General features: G+C 44.5%; 1 protein-coding gene across 5 annotated transcripts in view; it reads right to left on the reverse strand.

Moving 5' to 3' along the window:
- The window catches only part of RIN2 (Ras and Rab interactor 2), a 227,302-nt gene that overhangs the window by 61,279 nt on the left and 140,115 nt on the right, over positions 1 to 25,908 (reverse strand). For all 5 annotated transcript variants that reach the window (XM_068232215.1, XM_068232214.1, XM_068232216.1 and 2 more), the window contains 2 exons: positions 23,299 to 23,485; positions 6,442 to 6,553 (listed from right to left, as the gene is read on the reverse strand). In XM_068232215.1, the coding sequence (XP_068088316.1) occupies positions 6,442 to 6,553; positions 23,299 to 23,485 (299 nt within the window). The remainder of the gene's footprint in view (positions 1 to 6,441; positions 6,554 to 23,298; positions 23,486 to 25,908) is intronic.

A 25,908-nucleotide genomic window follows, 5' to 3' on the forward strand; every position in this document is an offset into this window, starting at 1 on the left:
TTACCCCTGCCAACCTGAGCTCCCATCAAACCCCCAGTCAGGTTAAAGAGATGTTTTCCTCGTAAAGTAGTTTCATCTAAAGGCTAAAGTTGCTATGTTTGGTCTGTAGAAGTCAACAGAGAATAAATTCTTCTACAAGGCAATTAATAGTAATAATTGAAAATAAAAATAGATTTTTAGGACTTTAGATTTTTAGTTTGGCTAGCCACAGTAAAGGTAGCCATATATCTAGCGATGATCTGATTAGGGAGCGATCTGTCAGCTGCCCATACACCGCAGGCTGATTTCCAATCAATTTCTTGGTGAAATCCATCCAGAATCGGCCTTGTGACCCCACATCCGCCACCTTGTCTTGCTAATGTTCAATGTGCGCCCCCACCCCCCGATACCCAATGCACTATATACTACCTGTCCATGGACACGCTCTGTCCTTCATCAATACACGCGCCCCCCGTTACGCCACATGAGTCCACTTTACTTCGGCAACCATGTGGGACGTGTATATGGATGGAGACCAGAACTTGCAGCCAACAAGTGGCAGACACGGAAAAGTAATGTATACTGCACTGGGCACTGGGGAAGAGGGACAGTGAACATTAGGGGGGACAGTGTTGGGGGTTTTGTCACGTTCATCCCTCATCCCGATATCGCTCACTGTTATCCACGCACACAATTGACCCAAAATCTTGCAGCATGTCGGATCAACAGGCTCGGCTCGAAATTGGTCGCATCGGCGATCAGGCATGCACTTGGCGGCACCGACTCTCATCCAATTCAAAATAATTAACAAATCGGATGTTGATGGGCCGCCAAGTCGATAGATGTATCATGTATCACCTTTAGACGATCACGTGACACATCCACATCCTGTTTTAGTTTACATGGGAATTAGATGTAAGACACAGTTTTGACCAGTCAAAGAGGTACAAATCAATCACACGATCAAATGTTGATCCACAACCCAAAACATTTTGTCAACACAAGAAATTCTGTGGAAAAACATTTGTGTGAAAGTTCTTGCTCATGCAGGTCATAAATAGCATGTATGAGGAAAAAATTAAGGTGGCTTCAACTCTACACATTTATGTTGTCCAGAAAATGCTTCCTCACTTTTACAGAACAAAATCTCTAGACTCAGCAACATCCTGAGACAGAAACGTATTCATCCTATAGGTCCAAGCACAAGACAAGCTACTCTGTATGCAGTCCAAGGAACTCCAGTGTAAGCATATAGTCCAACACAGGAGGGTTAACTCTGCAGGACATCACTGTGAGGTCTAGCTGCACCTCAAGGAGAAGTGATGCTCTTTTGAGAACAGGGGGAAAAATGAGAGGGGTAAAAGAAGCTAGGTCAAATTGGAAGCATCCCTAAAATAGGGAAGGGGAGCTTCAACGAAGTTTATCATTAACCTACAATGCTGTTTTGTCATCCTTACCTGAGAGTTTTAAAGATACACTTTCAGATAATGAGTGCTAATTAGTCACTCTACTGCGAATCTAGCGTGTCTATGGAAGTCACCATTCATCAACTGAGCGATCTGGTCTGCCCATCTCCTTAGCAACAGAAAGGATCGCTAGCCTGCAGGCTATATCATATATTGTTATGCTCAAATTAAAGTGAAGCTTAAGTGAAAATAAACTGATGAGATAAACAATTGTATTTATCATTCTACTCCTTAAAATGACCTTAGTTTTATGCTATACTTAGTTTTATGTTATACTTAAAAACTTAATAAAGTAGATTATTGTTTTGTCTCAGTTCAATGAAACTGTCTGTCCCTTATCTCTGAGTGCTAAAATATATGAAGTACTGACCTTTTTATCTATCCCCTGCTCTCAGAAGCCCAGTTCTCTGCTAAGGAAGTATTTTATGGCTGTAATGCACTTATCAGTGAGGGAATCTACACTCACCTAGAGGATTATTAGGAACACCTGTTAGATTTCTCATTAATGGAAATTATGATCTAATCAACTAATCACATGGCAGTTGCTTCAATGCATTTAGGGGTGTGGTCCTGGTCAATACAATCTCCTGAACGCCAGACTGAATGTCAGAATGGGAAAGAAAGGTGATATAAGCAATTCTGAGCGTGGCATGGTTGTTTGTCCCAGACGCGCCGGACTGAGTATTTCACAATCTGCTCAGTTACTGGGATTTTCACGCACAACCATTTCTAGGGTTTACAAAGAATGGTGTGAAAAGGGAAAGCATCCAGTATGCAGTAGTCTTGTGGGAAATAATGCCTTGTTGATGCTAGAGGTCAGAGGAGAATGGGTCGACTGACTCAAGCTGATAGAAGAGCAACTTTGACTGAAATAACCACTCATTACAACCGAGGCATGCAGCAAAGCATTTGTGAAGCCTTGAGTTAGATGGGCTACAACAGCAGAAGACCCCACTGGGTACCACTCATCTCCACTACAAATGGGAAAAAGAGGCTACAATTTGCACGGGCTCACCAAAATTGGACAGTTAAAGACTGGAAAAATGTTTCCTGGTCTGAAGAGTCTCGATAGAGTCAGAATTTGTCGTAAACAGAATGAGAACATGGATCCATCATGCCTTATTACCACTGTGCAGGCTGCTGGTGGTGTAATGGTGTGGGGGATGTTTTCTTGGCACACTTTAGGCCCCTTAGTGCCAATTGGGCATTGTTTAAATGCCACGGGCTACCTGAGCATTGTTCTGACCATGTCCATCCCTTTATGACCACCATGTACCCATCCTCTGATGGCTACTTCCAGCAGAATAATGCACCATGTCACAAAGCTCGAATCATTTCAAATTGGTTTCTTGAATATGACAATGAGTTCAATGTACTAAAATGGCCCCCACAGTCACCAGATCTCAACCCAATAGAGCATCTGATGGATGGGATGTGATGGAACGGGAGCTTCGTGCCCTAGATGTGCATCCCACAAATCTCCATCAACTGCAAGATGCTGTCCTATCAATATGGGCCAACATTTCTAAAGAATGCTTTCAGCACCTTGTTGAATCAATGCCACGTAGAATTAAGGCAGTTCTGAAGGCAAAAGGGGGTCAAACACCGTATTAGTATGGTGTTCCTAATAATCCTTTAGGTGAGTGTTTAGTCTGAGAAGGAAGTTTCAGAAATGACTGGGTCTCCACCTGGATGAATGCAGTAATAGCTTAAATTTTTATTGCACCATAGTGACAGAAAAAACACGACGTTTCGGCACACAGGCCTTTATCAAGTGTTATAAAACCAAGTGGATACTCACAATTATATATTGCATTACCTAATTAAAATTCACGCCCAGAAAGGGCGGGCACATACTTAAAGAACAAATGGCCAAAAATATTTAAAGAGCAGTGGTGTCCTGTAAACAGCAGGGATTATTTTTTGCAGCCTATTGTGAAAAATAATCCCTGCTGTTTACAGGACACCACTGCTTTTTTGCAAAGCCTGGATGCTATGGAAACTGACGGGGTTAATTACCTGGTCAGTTTGGACATTGTCAGTTTGTACACGAATATACCTCATATTGAGGCTTTAGACTCCATCTCTGAGGCATTAGTGCAATATAATGATCCGGTAGTGAATATGTCATTCGTGAAACAACTTTTGTCATTATGTCTACAGTCAAATTATTTTAGAGTTCAGAGTGACTTCTTTTTACAGATAAAAGGAGTACCGATGGGGGCCCCTTATGCGCCAACCCTTGCAAATATTTTTATGACAGATTTTGAAATGAAATATATTGTTGCCAATGAACTTTTTTGTAAATATGGAATTGGTTACTGTCGTTATATTGATGATCTGTTTTTTTGCTGGAAAGGGAGTGAGGAAAGTTTAAAAATGTTTGTTACAGAGATTAATGGTTGTCATGACTCGATTAAGTTTACTTTGGAGTTTCACCCCACCAATTTGCATTTCTTGGATGTGGATGTGCAGTTTGATGGTAAAATATTTCATACTGATTTATTTAGAAAAAATACTGATCGTAATAACGCCTTATTGGCAACAAGCTGCCATCCACGCTCCTTGATACGGGGACTCCCTAAGAGTCAATTCATTCGAGCAAGACGAATTACTTCCAATGATGCGGCGTATGGTAAGCAAGCAAAGAGATTGGTTAAAGATTTCACCGAACGTGGTTATGTTAAGAATGAAGTTGAGGATGTAGCACAGTCTGTGGCACAGATGGACAGGAAGGTTCTGAGAAAGAAAAATATTAAGACACAAGATTTTAGGAAAGTACAGTTTATCTCCACGTATGATAATCATGCAAATCTGGTGAAAAAAACCATTCTGAATAACTGGTCGCTGATTGAGGCGGACCCTTTACTATCTAGGGTGTTTTCTTCTCCCCCATCTTTTGTTTACCGGAAGGGTAGAAGTTTATGCGATAGGCTTGTGAGAGCAGATATTAAGAAAGGCACTATGCACCAAAGCACTTTCCTGCCGCAAAAGATGGGTACCTTTGCTTGTTTGAGTTGCCAAAATTGTTCCAGCATTATGAAGGGTGACCACATTAGACATCCCACTAGGGGCTACAAAATTAACATTAAGGGCAATTTTTCATGTGTCACATCGAATGTGGTTTATTTTCTAAAGTGCCCCTGTGGGATGGGCTATGTTGGTCAAACTTCTCGTGAGGTCAGAGTAAGAATTAATGAGCATCGCAGTAATATCCGCTTGTATAGAAAGTACCATGATGATCCTAACAGGAAATTTGATTCTCCTATAGGAAAACATTTTTATGATTGTGATCACATGGTTGGAGAATTGCGATGGTGTGTACTTGAAAAAGTCGCTAGTACAGAGGGAATGGACGGACAGACATCCTTGCTTAGATGCGAGCATAGATGGATTAATAAGCTAAGTACTTTAGCACCCAATGGACTGAATGATGAGTTTAATTTAAAATGTTTTTTATAGAGGTTTCCATTTATTATGCCGGCTCTTTAAATATTTTTGGCCATTTGTTCTTTAAGTATGTGCCCGCCCTTTCTGGGCGTGAATTTTAATTAGGTAATGCAATATATAATTGTGAGTATCCACTTGGTTTTTTTAACACTTGATAAAGGCCTGTGTGCCGAAACGTCGTGTTTTTTCTGTCACTATGGTGCAATAAAAATTTAAGCTATTACTGCATTCATCCAGGTGGAGACCCAGTCATTTCTGAAACTTGCTGCTGTGGATTCCAACACCCCTAAGGATCCGGGTGGGGACTGGTCGACTCCCTGGCTTTCACATTACACAGTTGAGCTCCAGAGACTGTTTGTTCCCTTTAGTCTGAGAAGGTCCTAACTGGAGAAAAACTGCATAGCTGAATATGAACTCTTTCACACAGAGAAAAAGAAAAGCAATGAGACGTATTTATTTGTGTGCTTGGCACTGTACATACACATGTCTATCTCATCAGGTCACAGGTCTTCCTTTAAATATTTTGTATGGCAGAAAGATCAGCAAACTCAGTAGTATGTTGCAAAACTTCAAGCTCCTTTAATACAAAAAGTTTCCATAAATATACTTCGTGTTCAACAAGGACCAGCAACCCGCAGTAGGAGTGCACATTTATCGGCTTGAAGACAGGCTGATGCCCGAAACCGTATTAGGCTAGTGTCTGTCGCCAGCCATGCTTTGAGACACATTTTTCCTGGGAAGTGTGGATCTTGGACTCTTTATACAAGTTGGCCAGCAGGCATTAGATGGATTATGGGTGTCTTTGGCGCCTATCTACTGCGGGTTGCGGGTCCTTGTTAAACACAAAGTATATGGAAACTTTTTGTATTAAAAGAGCTTGAAGTTTTGCAACATACTATTGAGTGTGCTGATCCTTCTACCATACAAATTGTTGATTTCCACCTGGTTCTCTGGTGGCTGGATCGTTGTACCTTAAATACGACTAGGGGAGTGCGGCTGGGTACTATTACTTGCCTTTAAAAATTAGCGCACATAAGAATAAAATAAACTATTATGATATCTAAAGATAATGTGGATTGTTTGTATATCAGTCATTGTAGCTCCATCTACAGGTCCTGCAGGTGGCAGTAATACGGATAAAAGATCTTTTGAATGAATCTGATGTAACTTGTTCCCTTGGACGCTCATAAAGCACAATGGAGGGGTGAAGTGCAGGCCCTGGGAACTCTGTAATTAGATTATTTTGCTTTTGATTGTCAGGTCTTAGTTTAATCACATTAATGAACACGTGTCCCAAACAGAGCTCACACAATGCTGACAAAGTCTCCCGATGCAAATACGAGACATCCCATGACCAACACACAATGGACAGATCAGTTTTGCTGGACAAAGCAAACTTGAGACCATCAAAGAACAAGTGAAAGGACTGAGGCAGGAGAAACTGTCTGTATGCAGCTACTGTGAATATCCTGTGCTATGAAGGATTCCTCCTGCCCTCCCGTAACCCATCCTTTGTTTCAAGCACAAGAAAGAATCAATGACTTACTGTAGGAGCTTTCTCTTATCACAAATTCCTGGAAACAAGAGCCAAACTCTTCTGGCACACGAAGGGACAGGACTTTCTTCTGAAGCTTCTGAGACTTTCTTACCAAAAATGTCTGTTGGGATAAAAACATAATGAAGATGAGTGAAGGCAGCAAACAGCATCAGGACAACGCACACTTCTAACGTGCTTGTCTCTATTGTATCCATTGTTACCCAGACTTCTACAAGGCCAATGTTACCCATACCTCTGCAGGGTACTATGGAAGTGGTTGACAATCTCACTTGGTATCATTACAATTCCAGGTCTGATTCCCAGAAATGTCAGTATTTGCATATAGTTTGCATGTTCTCCATTCTTCTGGTTTTCTCTCACATCCCAAAACCTCTCAATAGCCTTAAGGTAGCACCACACGTTTTAATGTTTTAGTTAAATTTGCAGCACACTCATAAATTCTGCCAGAAATCTGTGCCACAACATGTCAGATCGATCATAATTTTGATGGATTTTCACTGTAGATTAATCAAAATCATCAACTGGACAAGAAGGAAGGCGTACGTATGTATACATCGCCGGTGAGTTTGGCGCAGGGAGAGCTGAATGACAGCACCAGAACTCCAAACTACCCAAGTGCAGTGGGCGCACTATAGCGGTACAGTGTGCCGAAAGCACTTGCTTTGGGTAAGAAAACCTCCTTTGTTTGGAGTCGGGGAAGGAGCGGCACAAGATCAAAAGCCTACAGCGTAGCACTGCAGTTCGATCTATATTCAGTAGATTTCCTGCTGAAATCTTTTGAAAATCGCTAAGCTCTATGTGATAATAAACAATCCCTCTTCAATCTCTGATCAGATTCTGATCTGAGAGGGAATGATCGTTTTGAAACGTCAGGTGGAAATCCTGTAGAGCAGGAGTCTCAAACTCAATTTACCTGGGGGCCGCAGGAGGCAAAGTCAGGATGAGGCTGGGCGGCATAAGGAATTTCACAATCGCGGCGCATCGCCACCTCTGCCCGCCCCTCTCACTCTTCCTTCACAGAGAGCTGCAGGGAGAGGCAGCGATCCATGAGGCGATTGACGTCAGGAGGGGCAGAGCTGAAGCTGAAAGCTCTGCCTCTTCTAGGAAATGCCGGCGGATTGCCCCTCGGGCGATTTGGGGGCTCTGCAGCCCTCGTTTAACGGCGGGGATGCAGCGGATTACTTGGGAGCACTGAAGCGAACTATAAGGAAGCTTTTGCCAGCGAGGGCCACAAAATATTGTATCGAGGGCCGCAAATGGCCCCCGGGCCGCCAGTTTGAGACCCCTGCTGTAGAGTGTGGCCAGAAAATTGTCTGCGAGTCTCATATAATGAATATAAATATTCATATAAAAAGAAAAATAGATTTATCCCACACTGCTTCATAGATGGAAGTTAATCTACCAGTATGTATTCTTGACTGTTAGTGAAAACTAAAGGTAGCCATACATCAGGCGATGATGAGCAGATTCGACCAGGAGACAAATCTCTCTCTAATCTAATCTGATCAGAGAGAGATATGTCAGCTGCCCATACACCGCAGTCCGATTCCTGATCAATTTCATGCTAAAATCAACCTGGAATTGGCCTTGTGATGCAGCATCCGACCACCTCGCCGCCCCAACGTTGTCCCCTAATTATAAATATCCCCCCGGTGCTTAGTACAAGTGATCTGTTACCTGTCTGTGGCCTCTGCTGCTTCCGGGGTCCTCCATACATGCGTGCCACGTGGTTGCCTAGTAACGTGGGCACGTGCATGACATCTGATGTTAGACACGCACGCCCTTACTAGGCAACCACATGAGGCGCGTGTATGTATGGAGAGCGGAGTGCGCCCAGAGCCAGGAGATGACAAGTGGAGGCCACGGACAGGTAATGTATAAAATGAGATGAAAGCCATACAAACATATAAAGTTTAGTCAGATTAAGAAACCGTTCACACTGGCAATAAAAATGGCCCGCTAAGCGAACCATAATGGAACGGATCCTATGTTTATCAATAGGATCCATTCACACTCCTCTATTGGAACAGATCAGTTTGATCCATTCCGCCAAACAGAACGCAAGTTTGGGAAGGGAACGATTTTTCTGAATCTACGGATGCATCCCATTCACTGTGCACTGAGGGAAGGAAGGTCACTGATAAAATTTCTTTGCCCAATAAAAACTGATCCGCTTGACGTCCCTGGTGGATTTTGAACTCAGGTCTGAGTGCTACAAGATAAGTATTTGCTGCTTAGCGATTCCATGCAGCCCCAATAAGTTTAAATCAAAATTGGTTTGTACTCTTGTCATAAATTATACAAACCAGTATTGAAAACAGTGGCAGATCATTCATCGGACTTAAACTCAGTATTTTTCTTGCTAACAGGAGTGATGTATTTACAAGAACTGGAGATAAGTAGAACACATAAGTGATCTGGAAGAGATGGACTGGATGTACAAATTAATCATTGTCTATTATAAGTTGGAAAAGTCTGAAACGTTTGCCTAGTTCATAATAGACCAAAGCAAAGCCTGCTGACAGGTAAATGACATAGCAACTATGGAATTGCAGCTACATGCACAGTCACCCAGAGTTAGCACTTAAAAAATGTATTTGTAGTTGCCCATGGTGTGCTTTGTGTGTCACCTAGGTACAGTAAAATCCCTGTTATCAAGAACTCTAGTTAACCAGAATTATTATTATTATTACTTATTGTATTTATAAAGCGCCAACATATTACTCAGTAACCAATAAAGAAGAAAATTCTGTCCTTGCAGGATGCATACATCTATTTTTACACTTCTTTATACAGTAATAAACCTCTGTTACATTAAGTAGGTCTGTCTTTTTGTTTAATTTGCCTTTAATCACTGTATTTCAACATTATGGCAGAGTTTATGTGAAGTATACAGTGTGCAGTATACAGGCCTGGATTTACATCACAGGAGCCTCCAGGCACAGATGTCCTGGCACCTTAGGCTTCGCCCTCCATGAACCTACAAACCCCCACCAAACTGCACCGCAAGTGTGCTGGCTGTCCCAGCTGTCACTTCTCCCTTACTTCCCTTGCCCGTTATAGGTAGCTACAGGTGCCCCTTAGCATTAGGTAGTCAGGGGCACCCTCAGGATTAAATAGCTAGTGGTGTCCCCCACTGAGTGGCGATCTCGTCAGTGGAATGTGGAGAGGTGGGTGGATAACCTCTCATAACGCTCTGCTCAGGACTCTCCATAGGGAAGGAAGGAGGGAGGCACTAGGGGAGGGGAGTGAGCTGCTTTTTCATCATCAATGCCTTATGGTAAATCCGGCCCTGGGGGTATAGTACCATACCTCCCAACATTTTGAGATGAGAAAGAGGGACACTTAAAGGGAAGGTCCAAGCAAAATAAAAAAATGAGTTTCACTTCCCTGGGGCTTCTACCAGCCCCATGCAGCCATCCTGTGCCCTCGTAATCACTCACTGCTGCTCCAGTCCCCCGCTGCCAGCTTGCCGACCTCGGAGGTCGGCGGGCCGCATTGCATACATTTTTACGCATTCCCGCTAGTGCAGGAACATTAACACATACATTTTTACGCGTTACTGGTTCAATGCGTACATTTTTACGCATTGAACCGGTAATGCGTACAAATTTATGTGTTAATGTTCCTGCACTAGCGGCAATGCGTAAAAATGTACGCAATGCGGCCCGCCGACCTCCGAGGTCGGCAAGCTGCCAGCGGAGGACTGGAGCAGCAGTGAGTGACTACGAGGGCACATGATGGCTGCATGGGGCTGGTAGAAGCCCCAGGTAAGTGAAGCTCATTTTTTTTATTTTGCTTGGACCTTCCCTTTAAGCCATGCCCCTGGCACACACCTGATCACGCCCCCTCACACCCCTAGTCACGCATACCATAAAGATTTCCTAAGAAAAATATGTGGTTTTATAATTCAAACTACACTGGTCCTTTCTATCCTGGTTCATTTTCCTTCATATTAACATTTTAAAAGTAGTAATATATCAATTTAAAGTATCTCCCCAGTATTTGCAGCCAGGTGTATAGGTCTCCCCAGTATAGCCAGGTGTATAGGTGTCCCCAGTATATGTAGCCAGGTGTATAGGTGTCCCCAGTATATGTAGCCAGGTGTATAGGTCTCCCCAGTATTTGCAGCCATATGTATAGGTCTCCCCAGTATAGCCAGGTGTATAGGTGTCCCCAGTATATGTAGCCAGGTGTATAGGTGTCACCAGTATATGTAGCCAGGTGTATAGGTCTCCCCAGTATAGCCAGGTGTATAGGTGTCCCCAGTATACTGTATGTAGCCAGGTGTATAGGTCTCCCCAGTATTTGCAGCCATATGTATAGGTCTCCCCAGTATAGCCAGGTGTATAGGTGTCCCCAGTATATGTAGCCAGGTGTATAGGTGTCCCCAGTATATGTAGCCAGGTGTATAGGTCTCCCCAGTATAGCCAGGTGTATATGTGTCCCCAGTATATGCAGCCAGGTGTATAGGTCTCCCCAGTATATGCAGCCAGGTGTATATGTGTGCCCAGTATATGTAGCCAGGTGTATAGGTGCCCCCTGTATAGCCAGGTCTATAGGTGTCCCCAGTACATGTAGCCAGGTGTATAGGTGTCCCCAGTATATGCAGCCAGGTGTATAGGTCTCCCCAGTATAACCAGGTGTATAGGTGTCCCCAGTATATGTAGCCAGGTGGATAGGTGTCCCTAGTATATGTAGCCAGGTGGATAGGTCTCCCCAGTATAGCCAGGTGGATAGGTGTTCCCAGTATATGCAGCCAGGTGTATAGGTGCCCCCAGTATATGTAGCCAGGTGTATAGATGTCCCCAGTATATGTAGCCAGGTGTATAGGTGCCACCAGGAAAGGAGGCAGCCAGTGAAAGGGAGCTGGTGGCAAAGTGGCGGAGAAGGGGGGAAGTCTCCCTCCCCTTCCCTCACCTTGGGGCTCCCTTTTCTGGCTCTCCCTTCCGGATCAATGTGTCTCCTCCGTTTGCGCAGCGGCTGATAGCGGGTGGGGAGGACTTACCGCTTTCCAGCCGGCAGAGGGAGCTGTGATCTGTGCGCCGCTAGTCTGGTCTTGAGTAGACCAGACTTGCGGCACACAGATCACAGCTCTCTCCGGCGGCTGCGTAACAGCGGTAAGTCCTCCCCGCCCGCTGTCAGCCGCTGCGCCATCAGATGAGCCACATTAATCAAGAAGGTAGAGCCAGGAAAGGGAGCCCCAAGGTGAGGGAAGGGGGGGAGACTTCCCCCCTTCTCCGCCACTTTGCCACCAGCTCCTTTTCACTGGCTGCCTCCCTTCCTGCGCAAACAGTCAGTCCACCCCTGCATCTGACCCCCCAGCCAGCTGTGACACTGGGGGGTCATAGCGGGATAGCCCTCCCAAATTGGGTCAGTCCCGACGAAAATGGGACTGTTTGGGACTATGTAGTACAGTTTTTTAGCTAGACTTATTTTTGACATTGACTCTCAGGTAACCAGAAACTACACTTATTCGGCATCAGCCAATCCCTGTTGGTGCCGGATAAATGTACAAATGTCTCCTGTGCCGCATCTGATGTATGGCATACAGGCTGCATTCAACAAATGCAAGCAACTTCCAAAGAAAGTAGAGACTGAAATCTGCCATTACAAACGCAGGGACAAAGGGGTCTGAGAGATGCTGGCTTCACATAAGCCAATCATAGCTTAGCACGAGTTTTCTCCCCAAAATGTTACTGAAATTTACTCAGAAGTTCTTCACATTAGTAATATAATATATTTCCATCGCCTACAGTAGGTACAACTTATTTGGAGTGTATTTTCTCAGTTTAGGTGCTGAAAAGCATATTATAGGTATAAGGTAAGAAATAGATAAAAATAGGTGCAAAGAAACCTGTCACAAAAGGAGAAGCTTCTAGAGGAACCAATTTGGCTACATCTGTAGAGAGAGAAAACAATTCTGATTGGTTGTCTGAGCATCTGCTACACCAATGCCCCAGCCTTACGCAGTAAGCTCTGAGGAGTGAAAACGCACAAGAATTAATTTTTAACATTATACTTGTGGCCTGGAAAGATTGCTTATGATAATCTCAGGCATCCTGATTCTTTCTGTGGAGAGGAGAGGGGGAGGTCAAGCAAGAACAGCCTTATTACATAGCTCCCAACTGTACCTCTTTTTGGAGGGACAGTCCCTCTCTTCCTTATTTGTCCCTCTTTTATAACTCATGTACAGAAATATTTATTTATTTAATTTATATAAGTATGTATATAGCGCCTACATATTCTGCAGCGCTGTACAGAGTATATTGTCTACTCACTAACTGTCCCTCAGAGGGGCTCACAATCTAGTTCTACCACAGTCATATGTCTATATTGTGTAGTGCATGTATCATAGTCTTGGGTCAATTTAGTGGAAAGCCAATTAACTTATCTGTATGTTTTTAAGATGTGGGGAAAACTAGAGTGCCTGGAGGAAGCCCACACAAGCACGGGGAGAACATAAAAACCCCTTGCAGATGTTTTCCTGGTTGGGATTTGAACCAAGGACCCAACGCTGCAAGGCGAGAGCGCTAACCAATACGCCACCGTGCTGCCTGTAAATACGTAAATATATGTATTTTTCCAGGGCTGTGGAGTTGGTACAAAAATCGTCTGACTCCGACTTCTCAGTTTATGAAACCACCGACTCTGACTCAGGTACCCAAAGTTGCTCTGACTCCTCGACTCCGACTCCTTAGTCTAATTATTACAAAGGCTATGGTTCAAAAAATAATCCGACACTGACTCCTCAGTTTTTTTAAACCACCGACTCTGACTCCAGGTACCCAAACTTGTTCCGACTCCTCGACTCCACAGTCCTGTATTTTTCTACTGAAAAAATGTCTTTAATATATTCTAAATGTTATTTATATTCTTAAAATGTATATATTTCTTACTTCCAAATGTTAATATGAAGGAAAATGAACCCGGATAGAAAGGACTAGTGTGGTTTGAATTATAAAACAAAATATTTTTCCTATGAAATCTTGATGGTATGTGTGACTAGGGGTGTGTTGGGGGCATGATTGGCAGGGGTGTGGCCTAAGTGTCCCTCTTTCTTATCTCAAAATGTTGGGAGGTATGTTATTGTGGGGACGTTAATAGAAGTGCTTGGTGTTGGATCACATTGCCAGTGGCATTGCTAGACACCTGTACATAGATTTCCAAAAACGATATTCCATGAATGATCATTCTCCATTCACAGGAATCTAGTGTATGCGTAGTTTCAGCCTTTATATTTGTAGAGCAAAGTAACACTCAGTTCTTAGGCATTTAGTAGCTCCACAATGGAAAAGTAATGATACATTAGATCCATGTTCTGTGGCAATGTGTACTATGTCCAGTGTCAGTCACCTTTCCTGTCCAGTCACAGGAAGGAAGGCTGGAGAGACATCAGTCAGCTCCTGCCATGTAAGATAAGAGAGTAAGTACTCTCCTGTGACTCACTGCATACAGCACCACTATCTCATCCATGTCAAGAGGAGCAACTCATCTCTATAGCCAGGATATAATGTACTCTGTAGTGGAAATGTACAGTTTATGCAGATTAGAGAATATAGCACTGGGAAGAACTGGTTGAGGGTCTGGATTGTTTTACAAGACATTTCTACAGATGTGTGTTGGGGCCTGCAGCTCTTGATACACTTCTTTAACCTCTTCAGGACCATAGGTTTACACCTTCCTAGTGACCGGCTATTTTTTTACAAATTAGGCCACTGCAGCTTTAAGGGCTCGCTGCAGGGCCATACAACTCACCGTACAAGTGATTGCCCCACCCTTTTCTGCCCACCAACAGAGCTTTCTGTTGGTGGGCTCTGATTACTGCAGGGTTGTTTATTTATTTATGTTTTTTTTCTTAAATACATTTTACTATTTTTTCTTTATTTTATACTAAGGTCGCCCTCCCTCCCCCTGCTAGCCAACGACAGTGCTCCTGTGCCTTCAGAGGGGACAGCCGAGTGACACTGCTGCAGAGATGGCTTGAACCTCCGATTTTAGGTTCGCGAACATCGAACTTCCGCAAAAGTTTGCATACGTGCCGTGTGACTGCCTGCCCCAAGACTAAGTCGGTCCGCACACAGCATCTCTGCCTGCAGGCCACTTGACTGCCTTCTCCGCCAACACCAACAGGGTCCACCAGGACTCCAGGCGGATTCCTGAATTTTTAAGGCTGCTGCTAGCAGCGACCGCTTTAATAATTTTTCTGGTGTGTCTACGTGCCTGCCCAATATTTCTGGCTGCACTGCGGCTGCAACAACAAAACAAAAGGCATGTACATGTGTCAATTCCCCTTAATGATCGTTACCTTGCCACGGTGAAGGGGCTTGTGTATCACAATGAAGCAATGACCGGCTATATGAGTGTGTCGGGGGGCACACACAAGATAATAAGATCTTTGCTTCATTGTGGACAGACCAAATTCGAACAGCTGGACACTCAGTCACTGATGTTCTGTCATTGAGCAACCTCAGCCCGACCATATGGGCTTGAAAATCTCCATTGCCTGCACTCTCGCCATGGTACGCACCAGTGCAGCATGGCCATCACTACACAAACAGCTGTTTGCGGTGCGTTACACAGTGAGTTTAGTCTGTCAATGTGAAGCAGTACACTAATTACACTACCTGATTGATGTATACACACGCAGGATGTTTTAAACCACTTTATGCCTCCAATTTAGCAATGCAATGTGATTTTAAAACCCTGCTGTGCATCAAATCCGTAATTTTCCCCAGGACTTTTGGCGTCTATCCCACTCCGCTATGCCACCCTCCAGGTGTTAGACCCCTTGAAACAACTGTAGCTAGGGGAGTCCATCAGTCGTCCTGAAATTGAACAATGCTACTGCTGTGCACCTGACCACCTCCTTTTGAGCGCCATCTTTCCATCCTGTCCAGTCTATAATGTCAATGTATTTGGGCTGGAAAACGATCAATATTACAACTGGCCGGCCACTTTGCGGCATCAATCTCTGGCAGATTCAAGGACAGCGATTGGATCTGCTGGGAAAATCGAATATGCATCTGGCAGTATTTGGGTGTTCCAAATTGGATATGCATTCTCTGACCATGTGACCACCCGGTCACATGGTCAGAGAATGCATATCCAATTTGGAACACCCAAATACTGCCAGACACCACACTTCAGCACCATTTCAGTCCCGGACTAGGGAACAGGGTTGGGGGAGTTCACTTACTTGCACTTCTGCTGTGAAGCGCAAGTAAGTGAACTCCCCCTGACCCTATCTGCTTGTCCGGTACTGAAATGGTACTGAACTGTGGTGCTCGGCAGCATTTGGGTGTTTCGAATCTGAACACTAACATTACCTGGCAGTGATCAATATTCCAAAAAGTATCTGACCAGATTGACGCCGAAATGCGTAATGACACTGCTGATGCTGATGTGCTGACTGCAGCTCCCGCCCACAGCCACTACTCTAGTCCCAATTCATCGGACTTCCACGCTGCTAGCCACAGTGGAGAAAGAGTGATTCTGGCGCATTGGACTATGTGAGGGGGGATCCCAGGAGCAGTGATGTGCGACACGCTGTACACTTCCACTTTCTTGTAAGTGTGATTCTTTTAACACAGAATACAGTAAATCAATTAATGCACCATAGAGTGCTTCCTATCTGTATTTCAGTGATCAATATTCCCCGATCGACATTCGATCAAAAACAACTTGTTTATTTAGAGCACTGTAAACTCCAAGGCCCCATGTTAGCACAGTTGAACGATAACACATGCAAGTCACACAGTGCTTCACAGCATAGTCTTGTGTGCGCACCTGTTGTGCAAATAAATATGTAAGCACAGCACAATAGTGCATTATGTAAAGTTACAGCTCCCACTGGATGGCTCTGCACTGAGTTCCTGACCCTAAACAGCTGCAGCTATTGGAACATGACTATCAGCTGCTCATACTATTTTTAATAGCAAAAACGTTTCTAGAGAGAGGAGAAGCCACTCCCCCTAGATTGTGGTGACAATGCTGCCAAAGCCTTTATGATAAATGAATTGCCTGTCCTTATAGAACTACTCCTATGTGAACTCTCATCGACCCTCTCCAGCTACAAGATTGTGCAAGCTGGAATTGTGTTGAGCTTGGCTGGGCCACCTCTTTCAGTTGGGCTGGAAGAAGTCCAATCATTTCCTCTCTTCAGGAAATCTCCACCCTATCGACAGAATTTCTTCAGTAATGTTTTCACAAGAATGCAGAATTTCTGAGAATATGCAGATCTTTATCTATCAACATTTACACACAGGCAGTGTTGTTTTGTCCTTTATATGAAAAGGGCTTGATTATAACATAGCCCTGCACATTACATAAAGATGGGGGGGTGGTGTCAGAAAAGCCTGACACAGGAGGAGAGAGGTACTCTGTCATAAAGGATACCACAGCTATGATAGTCAAGGCAGGTGACACATAGGGAACCCATATACTATGTTTTTGTGTCAACAGTGACCAGGGGTTCAAAACAAGCCTTGCAAGCCTCCTTCTGGCTCAGTGTCATATTGTTGCTAAAGCTGTGTACACATGTTAGATGAAGCCGGGCTGAGGCAGCAGATAAAGACCACCTGTGCTGAGATTCTAGAGTGTGTACAGTGGCCAAGTGCTGGCAGAGAGCATTGTTCTTTCCTCTCACCCTGCCAGCTGCATGATGCACCTTGCATGCCAATCAGTCCACCATCCAGTTCCTTCACACTTTGTTAAAGGGAACCATAACTGAGAGGGATATGGATGTTTCCTTTTAAACAATACCAGTTGCTTGGCAGTCCTGTTGATCTCTTTGGCTGCAAAAGTGGCTGAATCACACACCTGAAACAAGCATGCAGATAATCCAGTCTGACTTCAGTCAGAGCACCTGATCTGCATGCTTGTTGAGAGGCTGTGGCTAAAAGATTTAGAGACACAGGATCTGCTGGAGACTCGGGCAACTGGTATTATTTTAAAAGGAACAACCCACATACTTCTTAGTTTGAGTTCCCTTTAAAGTGGATCTGAGATAAACTTTTACTCATTGCATAATTGTGTTACCTTCATATAGTTTATAGGGCATTCCTCAAGCCAAATACTTTTTTTTTGTTTTTTTAATACTCTAATGCCCTATGAGCTAAACAAGCCTCGCCCTCAGCTTCTCCAGAGTGCCTTGGCACTCTCAGAATTATGTAGCAAGGGCTTATGGGAGCTCAGTCTGGGCAGGAGGAGGAGGTTACTAGCCAGAGATTTCAGAGGCAGAGGGGAGGAGGGAGGAGGAGAGGAGAGTGACGTTTTCACAGGTTGAAGGCTGGAGATACAGATCAGCTTGCCTGTGTGTAATGTGACAAACAGAACATGGCTGCTCTCATTGTATCACAGGAATAAATAGTCGTAAACTGTTGAAGCGGTTTGCAGCTAGATTTGCTGTGTAAACTATCTAAACTTTAGATAAGATATATAGACAATTTACTTGTTATAGTTAGTTTTTCATCTCCGATCCGCTTTAAACTGATACCCAAATACCACTTAAAGGTAATCTGGAAATTAACTCCTCTAGTTTGCACTATTTACCTTCACCCACGACAACATTCAGGCTTCACCCACGACAACATTCAGGACTTTTTTTGAGCCTCTGTTTTCTCTTCACAAAGCTTGCCATCTTTCTACATTTTCAAATGCTAACATAAAACTCACCTCTTTAGTCAGACACAGAACATTTATATTGCACTTTTCTCCTGGCGGACTCAAAGCGCCAGAGATGCAGCCACTAGGACGTGCTCTGTAGGCAGCAGCAGTGTTAGGGAGACTTGCCCAGGGTCTCCTACTAAATAGGTGCTGGCTTACTTAACAGGCAGTTCACCTACCCTGCTCTTTGTTTCATTCTTCTCTGCTAAATCGCCTGTTATCAGCCCTGATAAGAATCCCCGACTGAGCAGTCTAGCTTTGCCCCGAAAAGTTATAGCTAAGTCAGTCTACAGTGAAGTCTTTTCAAGCCCAAGTCTGCCCCATTGTGGCTCTGCTTTCCTGCTATGTATCTTTGTAGCAGGAAAGCAGAGCCAGGAGGGGGCGGGAGTGAACGCTCACTTCTGAATTTAGCCCCATTGAGTTATACTCCTGTTTGCCTGATGAAGTGGGACCACACCTGCGAAACGTGTTGCACTAAGTGGAGTTAAATTAAAAAAAAAAATTGTATTGATATATTGTGACTCACTTGAGTTTTATATTTTTGAGGGAGGTAAGTCCACCTGAACATCCCCCTCTTTTAGACGTTTTTTAAACGTTTTTATTCTACTCTGGCGCCTCTGTACACCAAGCTTTGCTGAAAAAAAGTTGTCAAAGGCAGACTGTGAAAATATTAAATTGCAGGTCGCCCCCTTGTGGCTGATATTTAAGTCAGCACACTCAATACCATAGAACAGCAAACAAAACAAATGTAAACATCACATTCCTTCTACTTTGAGGTAAACATAAAAACTCCTCAGTACATGTGCTCATTGAAAACACAGGTCGTTCTAAAAAAAATTTGCATATTGTGATAAAGTTCATTATTTTCTGTAATGTACTGATAAACAGACTTTCATATATTTTAGATTCATTACACACAACTGAAGTAGTTCAAGCCTTTTATTGTTTGAATAGTGATGATTTTGGCATAGAGCTCATGAAAACCCCAAATTCCTATCTCAAAAAAATAGCATATTTCATCCAACCAATAAAAGAAGTGTTTTTAAAAAAAAAAAGTCAACCTTCAAATAATGATGTTCAGTTATGCACTCAATACTTGGTCGGGAATCCTTTTGCAGAAATGACTGCTTCAATACGGCGTGGCATGGAGGCAATCAGCCTGTCTTACCCATGATTGCGGTTTTGAGTAATGAACCAGGCTGGGAGTTTTTAAAAGCCTCAGGAATCTTTTGCAGGTGTTTAGACTTAATTAGTTGAGTCAGATGATTAGGTTAATAGCTCGTTTAGAGAACCTTTTCATGATGTGCTAATTTTTTGAGATAGGAATTTGGGGTTTTCATGAGCTGTATGCCAAAATCATCAATATTAAAACAATAAAAGGCTTGAACTACTTCAGTTGTGTGTAATGATTCTAAAATATATGAATGTCTAATGTTTATCAGTATATTACAGAAAATAATCAACTTTATCACAATATGCTAATTTTTTGAGAAGGACCTGTACATGCAGGGTATGGCTGCATGGGGCTGGAGAAAGCCCCAGGTAAATATAAAGGCTTTACATGTCTCAGGTACACTTTAAATCATGCGAGAAAAGAATTTACAGCGGGAAGACAGTGACTAAATAATGTCTAAAGTAACACTGTAAAAAACAAAAACATTTTATTCATTATCCAGTACTACAGTATATTCAGTTCCAGCTTGTCAAGGTGCTTCTTGTACATTGACAGAAACAAGCTGTGTGAGAATGAATGCCTACACGCCTCTTGGAAAGTGCGTCCGGAAGGAAGCTTTAAGTACCTTATACTTCACAGATGACACCCTAGAAGCTTTTTGTACATCTATGGAATGAAGGGATGGGGACATAATGCTCCGCTGCTGAATGTCAAACATCGTAGCAAGTGGCAGCAAGTGCCAAGTCATCCTTCCCAGCCAGTAACTGACCATAGAAAGGCAAAGACTTTTCCCACAATGCTAGGAATTCCAGGGGCTTAGTGTACAGCTGTGTGGAGCGTTGGCATCAATGGTGATGCTTTTCTATGGGTAAGGACCACACAGGGGTCATCTGGTCAAGTATGAGGCTTTCGCTTGAATGCTTTCCTCTGCCATCACTTGTCATTGTGCATGCCATTCACTGCAGCTATCATTGCCGTGTAATGAGGCAGAGCAGAGGATGGATGCACCCAGGGAAAACAGGATCATTTGAAGGTCGGATCATTTGCAAACACTATTTTTAGCCATTTTAAATTCCTTCTACGCCCTTTTTTATGATAGAGGTAGTGGAATATAGTTCCATGTCCTTACGCAGCAGCGGCTACATGTGGGATAAATCTGTACTTAGTTACTGAGTAATTATCAAACACAAAAAATCCCTGTTTTATTACAGGAGTGGTGATAGATGTATTCTTTCAATGCAGAGACAACTATATCTGCTTAATTATTGGTGTGCAGAAGATTGGCTTGGAATGTGCTGTATGGTAACTCCCTTCCAGGAACTTCTGTAAAGTTTATTGAGCAAGAAACGGAATCAGATCTGTCTAGACTCTAGCCCAATGACTCCTTACTGCACGCGTGCCAATTGAGTAGATTGTGACCTACTGGTAGATCACTAAGCAGTTCTGGGTAGATCCTATATCACACCTCCCAGCCGAGTGATGTACGCATCATACTTTGTCCCTTTGACATGGATGAGCTTAGTGCAATATGTTGTCCTCAGGGGTGTAGCAAAAGCCCCTGCAAGGGATGCAACCAAAGGGGGACCCTGTGGGAGGAGAAATTTATTTTCCCTGTCCTGAGAGACTGACAACTAAGGGCACGGAGAGAAAAAGCTTTCTGCTCTCTGCACAATTGTTCTAATAACTACATCTGCTCAGCCACCCGATAAGGAATCATACAAAGTTTTGTAGACTGTCCCTATTCAGTGTGCAGCAGGGTCTTGTGTACAGCTCACTGCCCCAACCTCTCTACCCCTCCCCAAGTTCTGTGTACTGTAGTGATGTTGGAGAAGTCTGCAGAGCCAGTTCTGCTCCATCACAAGTCGATGTCCCTGCGTCACGCTGTCCCTGTGTAGCTGGGTCCGTGCTTTTTGCTGCTGCGCATGTGCGGACCCAGCCTCACAGAGACAGGAGGACGGGGCCAGGGAGCCTGGCAGGCGTGTGAGCGGGCGGCCAGGTGTGCTGCAGGTGCATGCGCGGCAGGTGTGAGACAGATGCGTGCGTGGCGGGTGTGCGGCGGGTGCACGCATGCGCAGTAACAGGCGGCGGCGGCGAGGAAGCACAGACCTAGAGTCAATAAAATGCAAGTGTCCCTGCGTCATCAACTGAATGGTTTTGTGTCCCTGGCTTTTTTGTACTGAGCATGTGCACAGCCAGGGCAGTTAGGACACAGGGCCGGATCTGAGAGTTTGCTGTCTGTGGTTCACAGCGGTTTTCATTGCATTGTGGGAAATAACAGCTTTTTCCAACTGCCACTGTACTTCAGACAGTGGTCGGTAATGAGCAAAGATGCGTATGTGCGCGCATTGCAGGGGTGGTAGCGGCTGTGACCTAGCCACTGCTGTCAGTTTTGATCTGCATGGGGAAACACCTTCAAGTGTGCACTAGCCAACTGAATAACATTGGTTCTCAGTTTACTTGTGCACAAAGCGAGGGGAGGGGGGCATCCACAGTTTTGCAGAGGGCCCAGTGATTCCTAGTTACGCCCCTGGTTGTCCTGCAGTTTTGCACAGCAGTGTAGAGGATTTTGACGTTGCAAGGTGTGGAGCTACACATATAGAAGCAATATGTGCCGCTGTTCCTGCTGATTACACTTTTTACAGACAGTAAGCATGATATTGTACGCATGATATATTGCATCTATTTGGTCAAGCACTGTTCTATTTGGCATACTAAGGAGGACTCAATGATATACTGTACATCTAAGTGACTGGTGGCTTGTGGTAATAGACTGCCGCCTTGCATGTGCTGCAGCTGTGGCCTGCATCTGTAGGTAGATTTTACCTGGTAATTATTTTGATTTGCAATTTTTTAAGTACCGGTAGCTCCCTAGCTGAAAAAGTGTGGGTACCTCTGCCTTACCGAATAGGAAGAGCCAAGGTATGAACCCTGGTCTCCTGGGTCTGAGGCAGAGCCCTTAAAGGGAAGGTTCAGGGACTAACTAAAAAAAATAAAAATCCATTTCCACTTACCTGGGGCTTCCTCCAACCCGTGGCAGGCAGGAGGTGCCCTCGGCGCCGCTCCACAGGCTCCCGGTGGTCTCCGGTGGCCGACCCGACCTGGCCAGGCCGGCGGCCAGGTCGGGCTTCTTCTGCGCTCCATGGTGCGTTTCACGCCGGCGCGCTGACGTCATCGGACGTCCTCCGGGCTGTACTGCGCAGGCTCAGAACTACTGAGCCTGCGCAGTACAGCCCGGAGGACGTCCGATGACGTCAGCGCGCCGGCGTGAAACGCACCATGGAGCGCAGAAGAAGCCCGACCTGGCCGCCGGCCTGGCCAGGTCGGCCACCGGGAGCCTGCGGAGCGGCGCCGAGGGCACCTCCTGCCTGCCACGGGTTGGAGGAAGCCCCAGGTAAGTGGAAATGGATTTTTATTTTTTTTAGTTAGTCCCTGAACCTTCCCTGTAACCAGTACAGTAGTTACCTGACTGGTCCTGCTGCTCTTGTGTCTCGAATACCTTTATTCCCTGACCTAGAACAAATATGACCATCAGATGGTGTAAAAAAGTCTGCCCATCTTAGTGACATGTTTGTTTCAGCCACTAGTCCTGCCAAAAGGATCAGCAGGCCTGCCAGACAATTGGTATTCTTTAAAAGGAAATAAATATGGCCGCTTCCATATCACTCTCACTACAGTGTCCCTTTAACCTTGTTAGCGGTAGCCCCGAGTCAGGCTCGGGCTAGAAATCCTCAGCTCAGAGCATTAACCCCGAGCTGAATCCAGGGGAGGTGAGTAATGTGCAGGGTTGCCGTTGATCTATCTAGCGGTATGATTTTCAGGGTCTAAAAGCTTGTGAAAAAATTGCCCCGCTTTTATAACCTAAAATCCGGAAATCATCATACCTTAGGGAAGTTAAGCTAGCTGCCCGTTAGCATCAAGATCCTCAGTTTACCATTGAAGAATGCTGTGTTATGTGTTAGCATGTGGTATACTGTACAGCAGAAAGTAATATGCTGGATACATACTGCTGGTGGCTGGTCCTGTAGGATGTCCTTCACGCTGTCATCACCAAGAGCCAGCTGCAGCCAGACAGGGTGAGTGTGGAGCAGTTTATCCAGGATGCTGGGCTTGTAGGCCTCACTCTCATATCCCGAGTCTCGGAGGAAGGCTTTTTTCTCCACCAGAACATTCTTCTCCATTTCTTTTTCAATGCTGTGGAAAAAAAGCTCGTCATATGAAATTCCCCAGGACTTCTAGAAATGACGGTTCTGCTGAACATCTTTGTATACATAAAGAATCTAACACAAACAGAGATTATTGCATAGACAGTTTCACCCTGCAGTAGAAACAGAAGGGAAGATTGTTTCGATGATAAAACTGGTGTTTTCTGAATTGCCTGGGGGTTCAAATCAGCTGCTGCTTTAACATCATGGCAGCAAATGTTGTCATTATAACCTACATGAGGGATGGAGCGTGAACTGTACGCTAATGAAGGGTTTATTCATGCTGGACCCCCAGCAGGGGTTTGTGTAGGACAACCGCTTCCCCCCGGAATAGCATTCCATCAGGTAATTCTGCTAATACACCCAGTACTACAAATTGTGGAATGGAACTTGAGGCCGGTTTTACATCTAATTTTAAATTACATTGTTTTAATTATAATGACTAACATATGACCCTGCAGCAGACTGCGCCGACAGGGTCCCCTGCATAGTGCTGCGTAATATGTTGGCGCTTTATAAATACAATAAATAAATAGTGCAGGTGCATTGCCCAGTGAAGTACTCCCTCCTGGACAGGAAGTATGTCACTGGGATTTCCAGGGATCCCCGTCATTCTGCGCAACCCCGCAACCAACCTTTTTAAAAGGTATTTGTCACCCGTTGACTTACATTACTTCCGCCACCGCGGAAGTCCGGCAATAACATGCTGTTGACTTTGCGGTGGCTCGGTAGCAATTTGGAAGCTTCCAGCGCGACGCGGTAAGTGTGCTAGGCCCCTTTGCCTTGCATTGTGTTACCCTGCTGTAAAACATGGTAACACAACACACACTTGTGATGCAAGTTTGAAAGGGGCCTCAGAGGAAGTGAAATGCATGTTTTGGGGCTAGCTGCTTCGCCTTGCAGTGACCTCACACTCCCAAGTCTTGGAGTTTGTATGTCCTCCCCATGTATGTATTACTCTGAGCATTTCAGCTTCCTACCACATCCCAAAAACATACTGGAACTAGACCAATCAAAATCAACAGGAAGAACATTTGATTAAAATTTACAGGCAAATCAGAAGTATTTGCATCTCAGTGATCATCTCTAGTCACTAAGGGTGCCCGTATATCATTCGATTTGCAGCATCGATATCGGGCCGATTCGGTCATAATGATCGAATCTGGCAGAGATCAATAGCCCAACATGGCCGCCCAATCAATTGCTTCAATGGATTTCCAGCTGGATTGATCAAAACAATTGATCTGGCATGCTGGAAACAATCTTGTTCAAAAAGGTTGCGCGGTGGTAATGGCGTTCGATATTTCGATGATCGATGGACCCCACATCCGGTCCCCCTCATGTAAAGTGTTCCCCCGCGCCCATGGTGGGTGTGGAAGCAGCTCACCTATCCGCCGCACTGCCTGTCCCCAGTGACCCCGATTCATGTACTGACATCATGCAGAGAAGACATTACAGGAGGTGCAAGGCAAAGAGGATAGCTGCTGCCACACTCAGGGCCTGGTGGGGGACACTTTACATGAGATGGTCTGTCAGCCAGAGGAAGTAGCGCTAGGGCGATTTCCATCTGTCTGCAGTGTGTGGCCAGGTAATAGATCCCTCTCAGATCAGATTTGATCAGAGAGGGATCTATCTGATGGTTGATCTGGTAGCCATTGACTAGTAGTGTATGGTATGTATGTGTATGGTATAATGTAAAGCTAATTCCTACTATTGTCTAATGTGCCTATAATAGTCCACAGACTAATTGCAAGAGAATCCAATTAAAGGACAACTGAAGGGAAAGAGATATGGAGGCTGCCATATTTATTTCCTTTTAAACAGTACCAGTTGCCTGGCTATCCTGCTCCTCTGCCTCTAATATACTTTCAGCCATTGACCCTGAACAAGCAGGCAGCAGATCAGGGGTTTCTGACATGATTGTCAGATCTGACAAGATTAGCTGCATGCTTGTTCCTGGTGTTAGTCAGACACTACTGCTGCCGGGCAACTGGTATTGTTTAAAAGGAAATAAATATGCCAGCCTCCATATTCTTCTCACCACAGTTGTCATTTAATGCAGCTGCATGTTTTTGTAATGTGGGAGAAAACTGGAGTGCCTGAAGGAATCCCTTCCAAACACAGGGCGGACATACAAACTCCATGTCCTGGCCCAGATTGGAATGTGGGACCGTACCGCTACAAGGCGAGAGTGCCAATATACCACCAGCTGCCCTGGGCCTCGGGAGACCAGCGATAAAACTCTCTAGAAGTGTAAAGGCTGCAGGAGGAGGAAAAGTATTCATTCAGGAACTTGTGTGTCAGGAAATAGTAAGAACAGTTTTTAATAAGCAAAAGCCCCTTGAAATGCCGTGATATCGTATTTCTATGATTGAAGAAACGCTTTACTGAGCCATTCAATAGGAATACTTT

The sequence above is a fragment of the Hyperolius riggenbachi genome, chromosome 4 (assembly GCF_040937935.1).
Source record: "Hyperolius riggenbachi isolate aHypRig1 chromosome 4, aHypRig1.pri, whole genome shotgun sequence".
NCBI lineage: Eukaryota > Metazoa > Chordata > Amphibia > Anura > Hyperoliidae > Hyperolius > Hyperolius riggenbachi.